The sequence below is a fragment of the Numenius arquata genome, chromosome 8 (assembly GCF_964106895.1).
Source record: "Numenius arquata chromosome 8, bNumArq3.hap1.1, whole genome shotgun sequence".
Classification (NCBI taxonomy): Eukaryota; Metazoa; Chordata; class Aves; order Charadriiformes; family Scolopacidae; genus Numenius; species Numenius arquata.
The window spans coordinates 16324337-16342989 of NC_133583.1; the positions used below are offsets into that span (position 1 = coordinate 16324337).

General features: G+C 62.8%; 2 protein-coding genes across 2 annotated transcripts in view; both read left to right on the forward strand.

The window, feature by feature from the left end:
• Positions 1 to 1787, forward strand: part of TEX264 (testis expressed 264, ER-phagy receptor) — a 41408-nt gene extending 39621 nt beyond the window's left edge. The window contains exon 6 of the mRNA XM_074152316.1: positions 942 to 1787. Coding sequence (XP_074008417.1) covers positions 942 to 1255 — 314 coding nt within the window. The 3' untranslated portion in view covers positions 1256 to 1787. The remainder of the gene's footprint in view (positions 1 to 941) is intronic.
• Positions 1788 to 7627: 5840 nt separating this feature from the next.
• GRM2 (glutamate metabotropic receptor 2) lies at positions 7628 to 14453 on the forward strand. The gene is made up of 5 exons (XM_074151203.1): positions 7628 to 8086; positions 10063 to 10900; positions 11613 to 12676; positions 13584 to 13758; positions 14380 to 14453. Exons 1-5 carry the CDS (start codon positions 7628 to 7630, stop codon positions 14451 to 14453), a joined length of 2610 nt encoding a protein of 869 aa, XP_074007304.1.
• The last annotated feature ends 4200 nt before the right edge of the window (positions 14454 to 18653 follow it).

Consider the following 18653-nt stretch of genomic DNA (forward strand, 5'->3'; position numbering starts at 1 on the left):
GATTAATGTTTTACAGGAGGGTTTTGTCTCCCGGCTGGTTGCTCTGGCAACAGCACCGAGCTGTTGGTCTCAATCTGACACGCTCGTCTCATTGTCGACTCCTTAATTGTGTTGTCAACCGAGCTAACGAGGCAGAGATCCGAGGAGGGGGCAGTGGGCCAAGGGTCCACCCAGTCAGGCAGGGGCAGCCCCTGGGGGGGCTGTGCCATGAGAGGGGGTGTGGGTTGGCAGGGAGGTGACGTGGAGAAGCGCAGAGCGAGCTGGGAAGGCTCCCCCCATCCTCTGGCACCCCCAGTCCCGTCTGCTACTGCCCTGCCTGCCTTCACACTGCTGCCGGAGCCGATGGCTGCACGGCAGCCACGCAGGGAGTGGGAGCGGGTTGTAGGGGGTGATGAAGACAGCGTTAGGATGCCCTGGCATCAAGCTGGACGTACACTCGCCTCTGATGGCAGCAAGGACCTGCAGTGTGCCACCATCCCCTGGGGTGCTCATGCAATGCTGCAGCTCCCCATCACCCTCGCAGCACTGTGTCCCACTCCTCACCTCGTTCCTGGTGCTATGCTAGGGGCAGGGCTGTCCCCCAGCTCCCAAGCTGGTCATTCTCCCCAAGGAAGGGTTTGCCAGGTCCTTGGTGTGTGCACAGAGAGCAGCAGTGGGGCCAGGGCATGGCCAGGAGGTCAGGGCATGGCTGGGAAGCTGGGGGTTGTTTGTGCTGGCTGGGGATGCGCTGGTTTCAGGGAGCTGCTTGAGTCCAGCTCCTGCTTGTCTTGGCCTGGTCACTTCTCAAAGGCACGGGAAGTGACAAGAGGCAGGAGCTGGTCGCCACTGTGGCCTGACATCTCTGAGGTTTCTGGTGGCTTTGAAGGCTGTGGCACCCCATCTCTATCCCCATCACCTCCTTCCCACAGCATTCACTCCCTCCCCTTCTCTCTCCATCCCAGGGGCCGACACCGTGAGTGAGACAAGCTCCATCAGCATCGAGGCCACAACCGACAGCAGAGACACCTCGGTGGCCACCTCCATCCTGCTGCCCTTCCCAGCCAGCCGTGGCCGGGAGGAGGCAGACAACCGCAGCGAGCACAGCTACAGCGAGTCGGGAGCCAGCGGCTCCTCCTTCGAGGAGCTGGACCTGGAGGTCACCGGGGACGGGGAGGGAGCCTCGGGCCTGCTGCCTGACGTGGGCTACGCAGGCAACCAGGAGGTCACAGACAAGTGGACCAAGGAGCCCATCGCTGCCGAGAGAGGAGAGGAGTGAAGCGAAGACCTGGCTGCCTCGCCTCCCGCCAGGGTCTGGGCTACTGGGAACTGGTTGCCTTTCCCACCTCCTTCCTCTCCAGCCAAGAGATTTCGGTTGCTGATTCCCCCGGGACCCGCTCTCCCTCTTTGCAGAAAGGGTGTTTGGTGATTTCAGGGATGCTGGGAGGCGGGGGGTCTCCCGCAGCACTCGGGGACACGGGGTAGGAGCAGGCTGGGGTGGGGAGGCAGTGAAATGCATTTGCCGTTTGTGTGTCTCTAGATGCGTCGCAAATTCCTCACAGGCGTCTCGGGGGGGTGGTGGTGGGTGGCAGAGGTGTCCCCCCTCGTCTCTGCCGGTGCCCCCGCTTCTCCCTGCCGCACCGCCGCCTGTTTTCTAGCACCAAAGAGCCGCGAGTAGGGTCAGTTGGGTTTGTTCCCCTCTTCTCTTCCCCTTTGCTGAAAAATGGAAACATCCCGTGTAAACCTGGTCCTCCTGGCACTGCCACGGGCGCTTTTGGGGTGTGTAATAAAGTGGATGCTTTTCCTCACTGATGGCCGGTGACATTGCTGACTGCCTTTTGGCCGATCGCGCCGTTCTGCCTGGTGGTGGGGTGCGGGCTATGGCTGGAGACTGCTGGTGGGCTGCCCCCCGTGCCCCCGACCGAGCTGGGGAGCTGTCTGAGGGCTCTGTGTCCCCCCCTGCTCCACTCACTCCGTGCTTGGGCAACCCAGAAGGGCTGTAGGGACTGTCCCCGGCTTCTGCAGGCTGTGGGGGGCACGAGGAAGGGTCCCAGCCACTGTGCTGAGCTGGGCTGGAGGGAGGTGGTATCCCTACTCCTCTTGGGAACTGCTGAAAGTAAAACCAATAAAGCCAAGTTCCTGGGCTCCTGGTGGGGCTGGCACCGCTGCCACAGGAGGTGGCAGGGAGGACCAGCTTACCTGTGCAGTGCCTCCCCAGCATCCCATCTGCCTGGTCCCGCAGGGCTGCCCATGCTGGTCCCAGTTCCCTGTCCCTCATCTGGGGACAAGGAAGCAGCCTGGACATCACAGCCACTGTGCCCCAGGGCAATGCCAGAGGCCAGAGTGCCTCACCTGGCTGGGAGAGCTCAGCCCCCGCCCTGCCCCGGTGCCACCGGCAGCCCAGGGCTTGTTCCTTGGCAGTCGGATGTGGTAGCCGAAAACCAGGTCTTGGGGTGGGGGGACAAAGGGCAGGGGAAGCCTGGCTGTCCCTCCATGGTGGAGATGTGTCCTCCCTGGCTTGGAAAGGTCATGATTAGTCCTGAGCCAGTGATTGACATGAGATTGTTCATAAATATTTTGTGCTTTGAGTGATAAAATATTAAACTCCTCCAGCCCACATGGAAAAATATTGCTCTTCCCGGTGTTTATCTTTGTTGCCGGTTATTACAAAACTGCCAAGCCCCCTGAAATATTTATGCCTGGCTGAGGCTCTGGGGGGGGGGGGGGGGTTGGAGCCAGGCAGCAGATCCTAACGCCGCTTGTCCCCTAACCCCACCGAGGAAGGGGCCAGGGGGGCTTTGCCATCATTCCTCTGCCATCAGCGGTGCCGAAGCAGCAGCTGGGAGGATGCAGCCAGTGCCAGGGCACGTGTGAGGCTCATGCCAGGTCCTGTCTGCCAGGGGTGAAGCGGGACCTTGGCAGTGCCAGCATCCAGCATCCTTTGGCTTGACATGGCATGTCTTCAGCCCTCCCCGGTTCTATGCCCCCCTGGCCCGCAGTGCCGAGGTCCCCCAGCCCAGGCACCTTCTTCTCCCTGGTGCCCTGCTCCATCTGTCCTAACAGTCTTGGAAGGAGACAGGCTGGCAGGTGCCATAGGTCCCCAGGAGAGACCTTGACATGGAGGTCCTGGGTTATCTCCTCCTCCACTCTCCCCCCCTCCCCCCTCCCAAATCAGCACTGCTGTGGGAGAGGGAATGGGGACAGAGTGGGTCTGACTTTTGCTGCAGTGCCCTAACCCACAGCCTGCAAACACAGCAGCTAGCGGTGGGGAAACTGAGGCACTGGGCAGTGAGGTGGTTCCTTGGGGTGCTGCCCCAGAGGCACCCCTGGCCTCTGCCCATCCCTGCAGGTCCTGTTTCATCTCCCATCCCGTTCTTGTCCCTGAATCAGGGAGGTCTCCGGAACAGCCAGGCTGCCAGCACAGGACTGATGGGGACACACAGCAAGATCCTGGGCAGCCAAATGGCTCCAGAAAGAGTTTGGGCAAGCAGTGGAGATCTGGAACTCTAAATCCAGCTGCTGCCTCTGCCTTCGGAGGAGACATCTCAGGGAGCATCATCCGAAGCCTTCCTCCAGCTTGGTGCTTGGGCCAATGGTGAGTGCTGGGGGCTGCCTGGAGTGCAGGGGTCAGCGGGGTGATACTGGTCCCCTGGATGTCCCCCAAGCGCTTAGGGAGCAGGGGGTAGGCTGGGCAGGGGGTAGAAAAGACCCCAGCAGCACCAGGTTGTGGCTGTGGAGCTGTAGCCAAGGCTAGGACCCCTCTCTTTGGCCTGGAACTGAGATGGGGGCTTTGGGGCTGGGAGAGCAGGCACTGAGCTGTGCCCTGCCGGGTCTGCCAGGGGATCTGGTCCTGCCTTCCCTGGCTGTGTCCTGCCTGTGTCCTGCCTGGATCTGGCCATCCCTTGCCTGCATCTGGCTGTGCCTTGCCTGTGTCCTGCCTTCCTTGATGGTGTCCCGCTGGGTCTGGCTGTGTCCTGCCTGTGTCCTGCCTGGATCTGGCCGTGTCCTACCTGTGTCCTGCCTTCCCTGGCCATGTCCTGCCAGGCCTGGCTGTGTCCTGGCTGTGTCCTGCCTGGATCTGGCCGTGTCCTACCTGTGTCCTGCCAGTGCCCTGGCTCGGTGTCACCAGCCTGTGCCCTGCCTGAATCCAGCCACGTCCCCCCGCCCGGCTTTGCCCAAGCCACGCCACCCTCCCGTCCTGCCGGTGCCCTGCCCGGCTCGGCGGTGCGGGCAGCGGGCGGAAGGGCAGGCGGGGCGGCCCCGGGGGTGCTGCTGCCCCGGGGCCGGACCGGGGCGGGGGCCGGGGCCGGGCCGGGCCGGGCGGGGGGCGGAGCGGCTCGGCTGGGCTGGGGCTGGCGGAGTGTCAGAGGCGGCGGCGGGAGGCGGCGGCAGCCGCAGCTCCGAGGCAGCCGCTGCACCGGCACCGGCACCGGCTCCCGGCACAGCCCGCCGGGCCCAGGTAAGGGCTGCGGTCCCACCCCGTCGCTCCCGGCCGCGCCCGTCCCCGTGGCCTCGGTTCGCGCCGTGCCCCGCCGGCGCCCCGGCGTCCCCAGAGCCCCGGTGCCCGCGGCTGAGGGGCACGGCGACCGGCGATCCCCCGCAGCCGTCGGGGCCGCGGAACGGCGGGGCTCGGCGGCCGGTGCCTGGAGCCGGGGCTCCCGGAGCTGCGGGAGGGGAGCCGAGCCCGGGGCACAGGCACCGGCTGGTCCGGGGGGCACCGGGGCCGGTCCTGCCGGCTCCCCGCTGCCCTGCGCAAGACGCCGTGCCGCGGGGCTCCGGGAGAAGGGCTCGGAGGGTCCCCAGTGCCCCGGCAGCACCGACCCCCGCAACGGGCACCCAGCGGGACCCCGTCGTCGCAGCCCTCCCGGTCCTGCCCGCGGTCACCGGGGCAGGGAAGCGGGGGTGACCGCCGGCACGGCGAGGACAGCACCCCTCTCCCCGGCTGTTGCCCCCCGGGGTCTGTCCTCTGGCTGTCTCCCGGCCGGGGAGAGCAGTGGCGGGGGGGGGCTGCCAGGGCGGCTGGAGCCCAGGGTGGGTTTAAAACGGGATTTGGGGTGGGTCCGGACAAGCCCGTGACCCCAGCCCCTTGGGGGCCTGTGGTGGGGCGGGCAGACCCCTCCTCTCCCACCTCGCTGCCGGGCACAGGGGCCAGGGCTGTGCCAGCTTTTCTCGCCTTTGCCTCCCCGACCCCCAGCGCTCCCGCCAGGCTGGGCAAGAGCAGCCAAACGGCTGCGGTGGTGGGGGGCGATGGGGCTAGTGGCTGGGGGAAGGCGCTTTAGCCCCATGGGGTACCGGGGCTCACAGGCTGTGGGGCAGAATGGAGGTGCGGGGGTCGAGCAGAGCTTGGTGTCCAGGGGACCCTGGTGGGAGGTGACGATGGTGGCTTGTGCAAGCTGGGCTCACCCTGCGCCCTCCCAGCACGGCTGCTCTCACACGCACCCCATGCCACCCTAAGGGCATTGGTGTCAGAGAGGGTCAGGTCTCCTCGCAGGGGGTGGGTGGGAAGTGCTGAGGATACGTAGGAGCAACGGCACCTTCTCACCCATCCTACTCGCTGGTGCTTTTAGGAGGGGAGGCTGCCAGCAGCCAGCAGCCAGCAGAGCCTTCCAGCCGTACTGTGTCCATCAGGCTGGACTTGGCTCTGCCCTGCCGGGTGCTTCACTACCCCAGATGTTCTCCAGATGTTCCCATGGGGCTGTCCTCCCCCCGGCACTGTGCCAACCCAGCTGAGCAGCTGCAGGGATGGCCACAGTCCTGCCCATGGTGTCCCTCGGGGCTCACTGCAAGGTGGGTGATGGTTTGCACCTTCAGCTTTGCCTGAAGGTGCCCTTCATATGGTGGGTCCCACCAGCTGCCCCAGAAGAGCCAGATCTCAGGGAGATGGGCTCCCAGTGCTGCCGGAACCCTGTGCCGGGCTCAGCCTGCTGCCAGTGGGCTCCATCAATAATAATCCCTGTGCCTGTGGCCTCTTCCCTGCTTGAGGAAACCCTGGGTCCCTCAGAAGCTTTCACTGACTGAAATAAGGCAGGGACCTTTCCTCGGCCTCTCCCCCAAACTCCTTCAAACTGGGGGGGTCAGGTAGGAGATGCCCCGAGGTGGCTGGCGGCTCGTCGCAGGCAGGCAGTACCTGGGGACAGGCACTATGGGGCACAGAGGAGGAGGAGGAGGTCTGTATGCATCTCCCTACCCCACTATCCCTTGTGCCACACTGCTACCCACATCCCCCGGGCATCACCGCCAGCTTCAGCTGCTTGCCGGAGGGCTCTTCCAGCCATGGGTATTGCCTGCCCGGGGGCACCATGGGGGGCTCCTCCTTGGGGAGAGTGGCCTCAGTACTGGCTGCAGGGGGCTGCAGGTGGGCAGCACTCTCTGGCACTGCCCTCCAACCCTGTGTGCCCCACAAGCCCTGGTCTGCTGGGCTGCGGGTGAGCCCTGGGACCCACCATGGCACCAGCAGCTTCCTGAGCCAGAGCAGCCTGAGGTTTCTGGGCTGTCAGGGGGTCTTCTTCTCCCATGGCCCCTAAAATGCCAGCCCTGCGGGATTTCAGCAGTCGGCTTCAAATGGGAAACAAATCTCTCCCGTGGTTTGGGAAAAGACAACCGATCTCTGAAGGGACTGCATCTCCTGCCAAAAAAAGGCCTGTCTGCTGCAAAAGCCTTTGATTCCCCCGCGCCTCCGTGCTTTCTGCAGAGGGAGTCAGCAAACCTGGCTCTTACTTTTACTGAAATCTCTGAATTTAGTATACGGGGAAGGAAGGGGCGGTGGTGAGAGAACAGGCTCTGAAGCACCGCGGCTGCCGGATCCTGCCCCGCACGTCGCTGCGGGAGGATGAAGCCAGCAGCGTGTCCCTGCTCCAGCCCTGGTGCCACGAGCAGCGCCGAGGGCAGCGGCAGGGCGGGTGGGCTCTGGGGGGGGTATGGGATGGGGATTAAATACTGCTGCAGGCACAGGGGGATCACGGCCGGCTGTTCTTGGCAGCCCTCGGCTGCAGGTTGGAAGTCTGATGCCGGTGCCTGGGTCGGGGGCTCGGCTCAGAGCTGGCGTTGGCTCTGCCCAGCCAGCTCGGGCTTCCTGCCCTGGGTGACCTCCCTGGCTCCTTCTATCCCTCCGATATTTTAGGGGCCAGCAAACTGCCCCCCAGTAGGCTGCTCTGCCTGGTGCTGCCATGGGGGCTGCCTCTGTGTCCCCCATGCCCATGCATCCCAGGGAGAGCTGGGGGGGACACCAGACCTTGTGCACCATTTGTCTCCCAGGGTCTGTCTCACTTGCTGGTGGTCCCAGGTCCCCACTGGAGCTGTCACATCTGCTCAGCTCACCCTTTGCGGGGGGTGATCCTTCCTACAGGCACCCCAGGTGGGGGTGCGCTGGGCTGGAGGGCACAGGCAGGCTCATGCCCTTGCTGACCCGTGCAACACCAGCACTGTGGGGACAGTCCCCAGCTCTCCTTGCAGCCCACAGACCCATTGGCTTTTCTCTTCCCTTTTCCAGGTGCCGAGGGCTCTGCTGGGGCAGCACGACCCCCCTCCTGCCAACACCACGCCGTGCCACCCCCCGCCACCTGATGCCTGGGGACTGCCTGTCCTCACCTTGACGGGTGGCAGCGGGTGACACGGGGTGGCGTGGGTCCCCTGGCCTGCGCCGGTGCACCCCATGGCGGTCCCCTTGGCCGCCTGTCTGTGGCTGGTGCACCTGGCCACCTGCCTGGCCGCTGGGCATGGCATGGCTGGCAAGAAGGAGATCAGCACCGATGGGGACCTGGTGATTGGGGGCCTCTTCCCCGTCCACGAGAAAGGAGTGGGGACTGAAGACTGCGGCAAGATCAACGAGCACCGGGGCATCCAGCGCCTGGAGGCCATGCTCTTTGCCCTGGACGAGATCAACAAGGATGGGAGCATCCTGCCAGGGGTGAAGCTGGGCGCCCACATCCTCGACACCTGCTCCAAGGACACCTACGCCCTCGAGCAGTCCCTTGACTTTGTCCGTGCCTCCCTCACCAGGGTGGACGGCTCTGAGCACATCTGCCCCGACGGCTCCTACGCTGTCCACGATGACGTGCCCACTGCCATCACTGGAGTTATCGGGGGCTCCTACAGTGACGTTTCCATCCAGGTACCCCCCCCAGGCAAGAAGGGCTCGGATGGGGCTGGGGGTATGGCAGAAATGTCAGGGGAGGGGGAGTAAAACCCTGGTAGGAGTGCGATGCTGCTGCTGCCAGTGCGGCACAGGGATGTTCTCTTGTCCCTCATGGTGATGCTGTGCCCCTTTCTGCAGTGGGGAGGGAATGCCAGGGTCCCATTGGGGGCTGCAGGAAGCCCCTCACCTGCCATATGCCATGGCAGCCAAGCTGGTAGATCTGTCCCATGCAGGGAGGGGGTTTATTCCCCTCCCGGGGTCATGGCAGCAAGCACAACTCCTCAGCCCAGGACAATGCTCAGGTCCATGCTGTCCTCAGTGCCACCACCCTGCCGTGTCCCTTGTCGCCACCAGTGGGCCTGGATGGTGCGAGCCACCTCCTGGCATCACCAGTACTGGTCCCTGGCCTGCCACGTCCTGGTGTGGGACTGGAGAAGGACTCTGGTCCTCTCCTGCCTGACATATGCTGCCAGTGCCTGCAGGCGCCTCTCCTCCCACTGATGGGTGACAGCACGTGCCCAGTGCCCAGCAGACCAGCTGCCCCCACCACCAGGCCTGGATGACCACGGCCACACCATGTCCTGGTCCTCCCTGGCCAGCATAATGCTGATGTCAGAATGGCACTGGGAACACTGTGATGGGGACATGGGGACATCGCTTCTGGCAGGCACAGCTTTGCACTGTGAGGTGGCACCATCCCCTCTGCCCCCCACAAACCCATCCCATAAGGTGTGGTCAGATCCAAGGGGACACCCACCTCTGAGGGGCTCAGCCACAGGGGTGGGCACAGGGGACTACTGCCCGCACATCCCCAGTGATCCCATGGGAACAGTCACCTTGTGCCTGGGACCCAGGTGCCACCCTGGGTGGGGTGCAGCTCAGTCCCCAAAACTGTGGCTCTATGGACCCAGGGGCCAGCTTTGGCAGGGAGAAGAGCATCCCCTGAGGACACAGGCAGCCGGAGGGGCCAGCCGAATCCTGGGGGCTGCCAGTGGGCCATGGGCTCGCTGAGATTTAATGAGTCCCCTGAGTGTGTCAAACCATATCTGCTGGTCCCCAGGGTCCCCGCATCCCCCTGGCTGTGGGGTGGAGGAAGCCAGGGCTGGGTGATGGAGGCAGCACACCGGTCCAGCCCACACAGGCACTTGTCCCTTCCCTTGCTGGAGGACCTGGTGTGTCCCCACAGGCGGGGGGACATGGTCCCGACCCCAGGGGGTGCGGGCAGCCCGTGCTGGGGCAGCATGGCGAGCTGGCAGCTCCCGTTGTGCAGGGAGGCCAGGCAGAGCCATTGCTGCGCTCGGGGGCCTTCTTGCCATTAGAGGACTTTGTCGTTGAGAACATTTGTCCACGTTAATTAAGCCACGTCTCTCGCCTGGGGAGCAGCGAGATGTGGGCAGGCTCACCGGCCCCGCTGGCGTGCCTGAGCCCCCCCACCCTTGCTGCTCCAAGAGCCTGGGTTTTTAACAGCCTCATTAGCGGGGCTTTTTTCCCCTTTGAAGCTAATGAGGGCTTCTGCCGAGCGGCTGGAAGGTGCCGGTCTCGCTGGGGTTCCCGATGTGGGATGTGCAGGCACTAGTCCCCAGGCCCAGCTCTGCAGCCCACCCCCCCCCCAGCTTTCTCCTTGCCCGTGAACATCTCCCAGAGGTCACCCACGTGGGAGTTGGCATGAATCCATTTATCCCCTCCCCAGCCCCACATTTCAGAGGGGAAATGAAATACTAAAAAAAAAATAAAAAGAAATGAGCACATCTGAGGGCTCAGGCAACCCTGTGAATGTGCCACCCGTCCATCCATCCACCAACCAGGACCCTCCAGGTGGGGGCGTTGCTCATCAGCCCCACAGCTGTGATTGGGAGCACCATGCACCACCTGGTGTTGGGCAGGAGTTCTCTGGTGGGAATATCCCTCGCTGGACCACATCTTCAGGCGCTCACCTCTCCTCCTCTGCACAGGTGGCCAACCTCCTGCGGCTCTTCCAGATCCCACAGATCAGCTATGCCTCCACCAGTGCCAAGCTCAGCGACAAGTCCCGATATGACTACTTCGCCCGCACCGTCCCACCAGACTTCTACCAAGCCAAAGCCATGGCGGAGATCCTCCGCTTTTTCAACTGGACCTACGTCTCCACCGTGGCCTCGGAGGGTGACTATGGGGAGACGGGGATTGAGGCCTTTGAGCAAGAAGCCCGCATGCGCAACATCTGCATCGCCACCTCGGAGAAGGTGGGGCGCTCCATGAACAAGAAGACCTATGATGGGGTGGTCCGGGCTCTGCTGCAGAAGCCCAATGCCAGAGTGGTCGTTCTGTTCACCCGAAGTGAAGATGCTCGGGAGCTGTTGGCAGCTGCCCAGAGAGCCAATGTGTCCTTCACGTGGGTGGCCAGTGATGGGTGGGGAGCCCTGGAGAGCGTGGTGGCTGGGAGTGAAGCGGTAGCAGAGGGAGCCATCACCATCGAGCTGGCAGCCTACCCCATTAAGGAGTTTGCTGCCTACTTCCGTAACCTCAACCCCTACAACAACAGCCGAAATCCCTGGTTTCGGGAGTTTTGGGAGCAGAAGTTCAAGTGCAGCTTTCACACGCAGGACTGTAGCCGGTACTCCCTCAAGACAGGCAAGTTTGAGCCAGAGTCCAAGATCACGTTTGTGGTCAACGCAGTTTATGCCATGGCTCACTCTCTCCACAACATGCACCAGGCGCTGTGTCCCAATGCCACCAAGCTCTGCGATGCCATGAAGCCCGTCAATGGCAAGAGGTTCTACAAGGACTTTATGCTCAATGTTAATTTTGACGGTAAGTCCAGAGTTGGAGATGGGGTTTGGCTGCCTGACTGGAAGGGGATGGGTCGAGGGGCAGCAAGGAGGAAGGAGAGCCAGATTTGACCCAAAGCCCACCAGTTTCTCCAGCCTACCCTGTGCCACGGGCTGTGGTTGTCCCAGGATGCCAACAGCCCACTATCACCCTTGGGAGGCAACCCAGGCCTTCTGTCCCCAGTGTGGAGAAGCTGGTGACCAACTCCAACCTTCTAGAGCTCAGTGGGACCAGCCCCACAGGGGACCCTCCAGGAACATGGGTTCTTGGAGACCTCACTTGCAAGTGCCATGATTTATTCACATTTCAGAGATTAAACTGAAGGGAGACCCTTAATCAGGGACCTACATATTTGGGGGTGAATTAGAGTTGTGTCCTCTGTGACTTGGGCTGAGCCCAGATACCCAGGTGTCATTGAGAGTCACGGAGGCTGCAAAATCCACCTCTTTGTTCCTGCAGAGCTGGCTGGGGCTGCGAAGCTCTTGGGCGCCTGAGGAGGTAGTTCTCCGCTGTTGCTTTCCTGCTCCTAATGTGTGCTTAGGCAGCAAGCATGAGAGTGAAGGAGGGGAACAGGTTAGATATTTGCCCGTGGTCATGGTGGGATGTGATGCTTTGATGGAGCCCTGACCCCACACTGGGAGCGAGCGCTCTCCTGCCCCACAGCAGTCACCATCTCCCCTTCTCATCCCTCCAGCTCCATTCAGGCCAGCAGACACCAAGAGCGTCGTTCGATTTGACCGCTACGGCGATGGGATTGGGCGCTACAACATATTCAACTATCACCGCATGGACGGGCGGTATCGGTATCAGAAGGTGGGCTACTGGGCTGAGGGGCTCATCCTCAACACCAGCCTCATCCCGTGGGCTGAGACCTCCATCCCTGTGTCCCAGTGCAGCGACCCCTGCAAGAAGAATGAGATAAAGAGCATGCAGCCTGGCGACATATGCTGCTGGATCTGCATCCCCTGCCAGCCCTACGAGTACTTGCTGGATGAGTTCACCTGCATGGACTGCGGGCTCGGTTACTGGCCCAACGAGACCCTGAATGGCTGCTACGAGTTGCCCCAAGAGTACATCCGCTGGAAAGATGTCTGGGCCATTGGCCCCGTCACTATCTCTTGCCTGGGTTTTATCTCCACCCTCTTTGTTTTTGGAGTCTTCGTGAAGAACAATGACACCCCCATTGTGAAGGCCTCTGGCCGGGAGCTCTGCTACATTCTCCTGACTGGGGTCCTCATGTGCTATAGCATGACCTTCATCTTCATCGCGAAACCCTCCACCGAGGTGTGCACGCTCCGGCGTCTGGGGCTGGGCACATCCTTTGCCGTCTGCTATTCAGCCCTCTTGACCAAGACGAATCGCATTGCCAGGATCTTCAGTGGGGTGAAGGAGGGGGTCCAGCGCCCCCGGTTCATAAGCCCCACATCGCAGGTGGTCATCTGCATGGCCCTCATCTCTTGCCAGCTGATCATTGTCATCATCTGGCTGCTGGTGGAGACCCCTGGCACAGGCAAGGAGACTGAGCCTGACAAGAGGTACATTGTCACCCTCAAGTGCAACAACCGTGACTCCAACATGCTCATTTCGCTCACCTACAACGTCCTCTTGATTGTCCTCTGCACGGTCTATGCCTTCAAGACGCGGAAATGCCCTGAAAACTTCAACGAGGCCAAGTTCATCGGGTTCACCATGTACACGACCTGCATTATCTGGCTGGCCTTCCTGCCCATCTTCTACGTGACCTCCAGCGACTACCGAGTATGAGCTTGAGTTTTGGGGGGGTGTGGTGTTTAATAGGACTTGATCTGAGAAGTCATGGTGATTTGGGCCCCGCAGGGTTTGTGGCTAGGAGATGTGTGGGGAAGAGGACCCTGGGGAAGGGTCTTTGGCCATGGGCCCTGTGACGGTCACCTCTGCATTGGGGCATTCGTGACCAGGTGAAAGGTGGCTGAAGGGCTGTGTCTGAGGGGGCAATGAGTCCTGGGGAGAACACCCCTCCCCTTGACAGACTGTTTGGTGGGATGATGATGGGAAATGGCCCTGAGACCTTCAGGGACCACCCTGATCTGACCACAGAAGAGTGATTGCCATCCTTCAGCCTCATGATGCGGAGGCATGAGACAGTCCCTGGCCCATCCTGACATCCCTCCCACAAGGGCATGAATGCCAACTCCAGGGCTAGCATGGTCCCTGGGGAGATGAGCAGTGCCAGGGAATGGGGAGCATGGGGTGCACCCTGCAACACCTCAAACTCCCTGGCAAGGGCACCCAGACATGTTCTTGCCAGGCCTAGAGGACTCAGTGGGGGTGGCTATAGTCATGGGCTTCCAGAGAGGAACAGCATCCCTTGGTGGGAGCAGGGACTGGGGTGGGGGGTGCTGGGCTGTGGCCCTGGGCATTGGCCCAAAGCAGCGTGTTGTCAAGGCTGGGGATGCTGCTCAGGGTGTACCCACTTTGCAGGGGTGGCATGGCCCTGTCAGAGCAGTGCCCATCCTCTGCCCATGGGTCTCCAGTGGGTCCACCCTGATAGAGGGACCTGGTGTGGGGTGCAGGCAGCAGCCTCTGGCTGGTGGGGCTGGCCAGTGCCACAGTGAGGGCTTCATCCTGCTCCGCTCGGGGCAGAGGGCTGGTGGCAGGAGCACCTGACACCCACCCCTGTCTCCAGGTCCAGACGACCACCATGTGCATCTCAGTGAGCCTCAGCGGCACCGTGGTCCTTGGCTGCCTCTTCACCCCCAAGCTCCACATCATACTCTTCCAACCACAGAAGAACGTGGCCAGCCACCGCGTGGGCACCACTCGGTTCAGTGTGGCAGCCGCCAGCTCCAGCCAGTCCCATGGTGAGCATGACGGGGTTGGGAAGGGCTGGGGGGGCAGGACCCCCTTCCTGGGGGGGGATGGGGGTGGAAGGAGCACCCCAGCATGGGCCCCTGAAGGAAAGTGGGGTGCAGGGTAGGGCATGACTGGAAATGGGGGGGATGGAGGATGCTGTGTCCCCTATAGCTCATCCCTGTCCCTTGTCCCAAACCCTCCTCTCCCATGGCTGCAAGCCCCAAGGTTGCAGCACAGCCAGCTGGGGTGGGGGGGGAACTGCTCCTGGGGGCCTGTCATTGCCCTGAGGGGACATGGCCAACCCAACTGCTCCCCACCCTAGCTCCAGGGAGACACGAGCACCCCAGGCACCCTCCACCCCAACCCTGGGGGATGTGGCAACCCTGGGCACCTGTCATTACTCTGGGGGGAAATGGCCACCCCAGCAACCTTTCCCCCCAACCCTGGGGGATTCGGTTGTCCCAGGTACCTGTCATCACCCTAGGGGGACATGGCCACCCCAGGTACCCTCCACCCCATCCCCAGGAGATGCAGCTTTCCAGGCACCTATCACCCACCGCAGTAGGATGCCCCGGGGTGGTGCTGCTGCCAGATGCCACCCTGCCCCTGACTACTGCCTTCCCGACCAGGCTCGGCCTCGCAGTACGTGCCCACAGTGTGCAATGGCCGCGAGGTGGTGGACTCCACGACATCGTCCTTGTGAAGGACTGGGGGAGGCCAGACCATGGTGCTGTGGCTCCTGCGGCACCCGGATCCCTCCCCAGGGAGAGCAGCGCCCGCGGCACAGCCTGCTCGGGGGCTGGAGGCAATGGGGAGGCTCAGCCCCTGATACACATCCCACGCGTTGGGTCACGGTACGTGTCACCCCTCCCTTGCACCGAGCCACGTTACACATCCCCTGTCCCCTGCACTGAGCCATGGTCAATGCCCCCCCCGGTCCCTTGCACTGAGCCATGGTGCACATCCCCAGGCCCTTGAACTGAGCCATGGTGCACGACCCCCCCCATCACCTGCACTTAGCCAGGGTGCATGTCCCCTCATCTCTTGCACTGAGCCGTGGTGCACGTCCCCTGTCCTTTGCACCAAGCCATGGTGGACATCCCCTGCGTTACCCGCACTGAGCCGTTGTGCACATTCCTCCATCCCCTGCGCTGAGCCCTGCTACATATCCCCCTGTCCCTTGCACCAGGCCACGCTCCAAGTCCTCCTGTCCCTTGCACTGATCCGAGGTGCACAGCACCCACCATCACCTGCACTGAGCCATGGTGAACGTCCCCCCACCCTTTGCACTGAGCTGTAGTGCACAGCCCCCGGCCCCCAAACCGAGCTGTGCTGCACGTTCCCCACCCCTTGCACCAGCCGTGGTGCACGTCCCCTGTCCCTTGCACCAAGCCGTGGTGCACAGCCCGACACCTTCTTGCCCAGCCACACAAAGTCATGCTTCGCTTGCACTGAGCCACACCGCACCTCCCGCCACGCTGAGCCTTGTGCCGGCACACGCTGCCCTTGCCCCATCGCCCACCCCACTTTCCTGGTGCAGGGCCTTTCATGTCCACTCCTGTGCCACGCTGTGCCCCACGTCCCCCCAGGCCAGCGGAGCCCCCTCCTCCAGGCCCTTTGCACAGTTTCACCTTTTCCTCCTCATTTTTGGCCCCAGGAAAGCCACCAAACGCTGCTGGACTGGGCCCAAGCCCCCTCCATCCCTCCCCTCGCTGTGCATAGTGCTTCTCACCCCTTCGTGAGGTGGGGCAGTGGTGGGGGGTGGGGAATGCCTGCTGCCCCCCTGGCCCCTGCAGAGCCTGGGGGGGTCCCACAGGCGAGTAACGGGACCCAGATATTTGAGCCCAACCAAGTTTTTAACAGTAGATTTTTTCTGTGAGAAACAGTGTGACTATTTTTTTTTTTTTTGTAATTTATGTAAATAAAGTGGTTTTGTTTTGGTTTTTTTTTTTGTTTTTAAATAGACTCTTCCAGAGCTCAGGTCCATCCGAACCTGAGGGAAAGGGGGTAGGACCCTCGCAGAGGGCAGAGCCATGTCACGATATGGGGGCCAGCAGGGTCTGGGGGCCATGCGACACCCCCTGCTCGTGTCCCGCCGGCCGCAGGAAGGTGGCACACGAAGGATGTGGGGCGCAGCTCCAGGGTCAGGGTTTTACTGACCCGGCTCCAGCGGCTTCGGGGCCAGGGGGCTAGGAGCCATCGGGGCCTTCGGGGCTGGAGGCTATGGCCTTCCGCCTCAGGGGGATGATGCAGATGCTGTTTTTGGCTTCTTTGATTCTCCACCAGCGGCCAAGCCTGTAGATGAGAGATGGGGGTCACCCTCCGCTAAGCACCGGAGGATGGGGGGGGGGCTACACCCCCAGGCAGAGCCAGGGAGGGGGGACAGTACCGGTGCTCCTGCCCAACACCAGCCACCAGGAAGTCACCAGTTGCCGAGAACTTGAGGCTGTTGACAAAACCCACCTGGAGGGGACAGGGAGGAGGTGAGGGACTCCCATGGCCTCCTCCCACCACCTAGGGAGAGCCCACAGTAATGGACCCCCCCAGCCCAGCATCCCCAACCTCCCCCATCCATACCAAGGGGATATCCCAGAGAGGCTCCAGCTTTCGAAATCCCTCACCGCACTTCCAGAGCTTCACGCTGGCACTGTGGGAGCCTGGGGCAGAGAGAAGGGACTGCCGTGCACCCCGTCCAGGGGAAAGGAACAGGACATCACCCCCCCTGCACCCCCAAACCTCTGCTCCAAAGCAGCTGCCACACACCTGTAGCCAGGAGGTCACTGTTGCGCAGGGCGGCCACCGCCGAGATCCAGTATGGCTCCTGCAGGCCCTGGGTGTCCTGCATGCCGTGTGCCTGCCGGGCCAGTGCCAGTGGCTTCTTCTTCGTCAGCCCCCACAGGGCTACGGACCTGCCAGCGAGGGGTGAGGGGGCCATGCGGGTACCACCTGCCCACCCCATCCACCCCCCCAGCCCCGTGCTCACCCATCATCGGCGCCTGACACCATGTGCTCCTCGTTGATGAGCTGGATACAGTCGATGGAGCCTCTGCGACGAGAAGGAGCAACTACCATCAGTTACAAACATGCTTTGGGATCCTTCTTAGGAGACAAGGCTTCACCGGGGCATCAGCACCTCCAGGGTGCTGGCAGGCTCTCAGTGGTGCTTAGCATCCACACACCGCTGCCCCAGCCATACCCGCAGCCCCCCTCTCCTGCCCCAGACCTACTGGTGGCCACAAAACACGAGCTGTGACTCCTCGGGGATCTTCCAGAGCCGCACGGTACCATCCCGTCCCCCCGCCGTCACACAGCACTCCCGGCTCAGGCTGTCCAGCCCCGTGATGACATCCTGGTGCCCAAACCTGGAGGGAGAGATTGCAAAGAGCTGCGGCAAGCACAGCCCTCTGCCACATCGCCTCCCCGAGTCCCTCAGGTCCCCTCCCGTGATCTTACAGGGTCTCCACGTATGCATTCTCCGCCACATCCCAGACCTTGACGCAGCGGTCGTGGGAGGCACTGTACAGCTGGTGTGTGCCCTTCCGAAAGGACAGGCCCTGTGGACGGACAGATGGGCAGACAAAGGGGCAGTGGTGAGAGGCACTCGGGAGGACGGTGCTGCCTGGCCCTGCAGGCGTTGCAGCCAATGCCCCCCACTCACCGAGACGGCGTCGTGGTGCCCAGTGAAGATGTGCAGGCGCTTGCATGTGGCTGCGTCCCAGATCATGATCAGCTTGTTCCTGTCTCCCGTAGCCTGGCAGAACACAGAGGGTGCCCGAGACCTGCCCCTCGGGAACCCACAGCCCACCCCAGCCTCAGCTCCCACCCCATGTCCTCTGGGGGTCCCAGGGACCTGTTCTTGAGTCTGGTGGGGGTAGGGGCTGCTTTAACCCAGCAAGATATATCTGGGCATGAGACACTGCTCCCCAGGAGGAGATGCACTCCCCACCACCACCACACTGCCCCATGCGGCAGCACCAGCCCCCTCTCCCGTACCAGGTACTTGCCATCCGACGAGATGGCCATGCAGAGGACATGGGATGCATGCCCCATGTTCCGCTCCTCCGTGCCCTTCTTCCCCCCGGGCACCACGCACAGCCTCTTCCCACTCTCCACGTCCCCTGCGGAAAAAGCATCACCATCACACTCTGGGAGCCTCCCACCACTCTCTGGAAAGTGCCAGTGAGCCTCCCACAGAGCCCAAAACAATGGATGACCATGTCCCTGAAGGGGCTGGGTGCCAAGCCAGCTCCACAGGCACCCGCAGTCCTGCTGCTGCGGGGTTCCCACAGGGTTCAGGCTGGGGGAACAGCCAGTTGCAGCTGTAAGGGAACACTTGCATTTGATGACGGTGCCGTCCTTGGAAGCGGAAAAGATGAACTTGTCATCCGGAGAGATGACCAGGCAGGTGACGGGCAGCTGGTGTCCCCTCAGCACACGGATGCTGGCCGGATCTGGAAGCTGCACCTGCAGGGAGAGCGGGATGTGAGCTGGGCGGCCCCTTCCCCAGGCATGGCAGTACCCCAGCACGGCACCCTCCCCTCTCCAGCGCGCCAGCAGCTGGCACCCCGGGCAGGAGAAGGGCCCTGGTCCCATAGTCAGCATGGCATCTCGGGGTGCCAGCCGTGCCCCAGTGTCCCCCAAAGCTGGCACTTACGGTCCAGCAGCCCCCAATGTTGGGCACTTACATCTTTGGCGACCAGGCGCTGGAGACGGCCCTTTTGCTCGAGCTGGGGAAGAAGTGGGGGACTCAGCGGAGGCGGCCCCGGCCCCGCTGCCACCGGGACCGGGGAGACGCGCCCGCCCACCCGCTCACCACGTCCTCCTTCAGCCGGTTGCCGATGAGATCCGCCGGGTGGGTCTCCTCCTCCTCCTCGTCCGCCGCCCGCTCCTCCTCTGCGGAGGA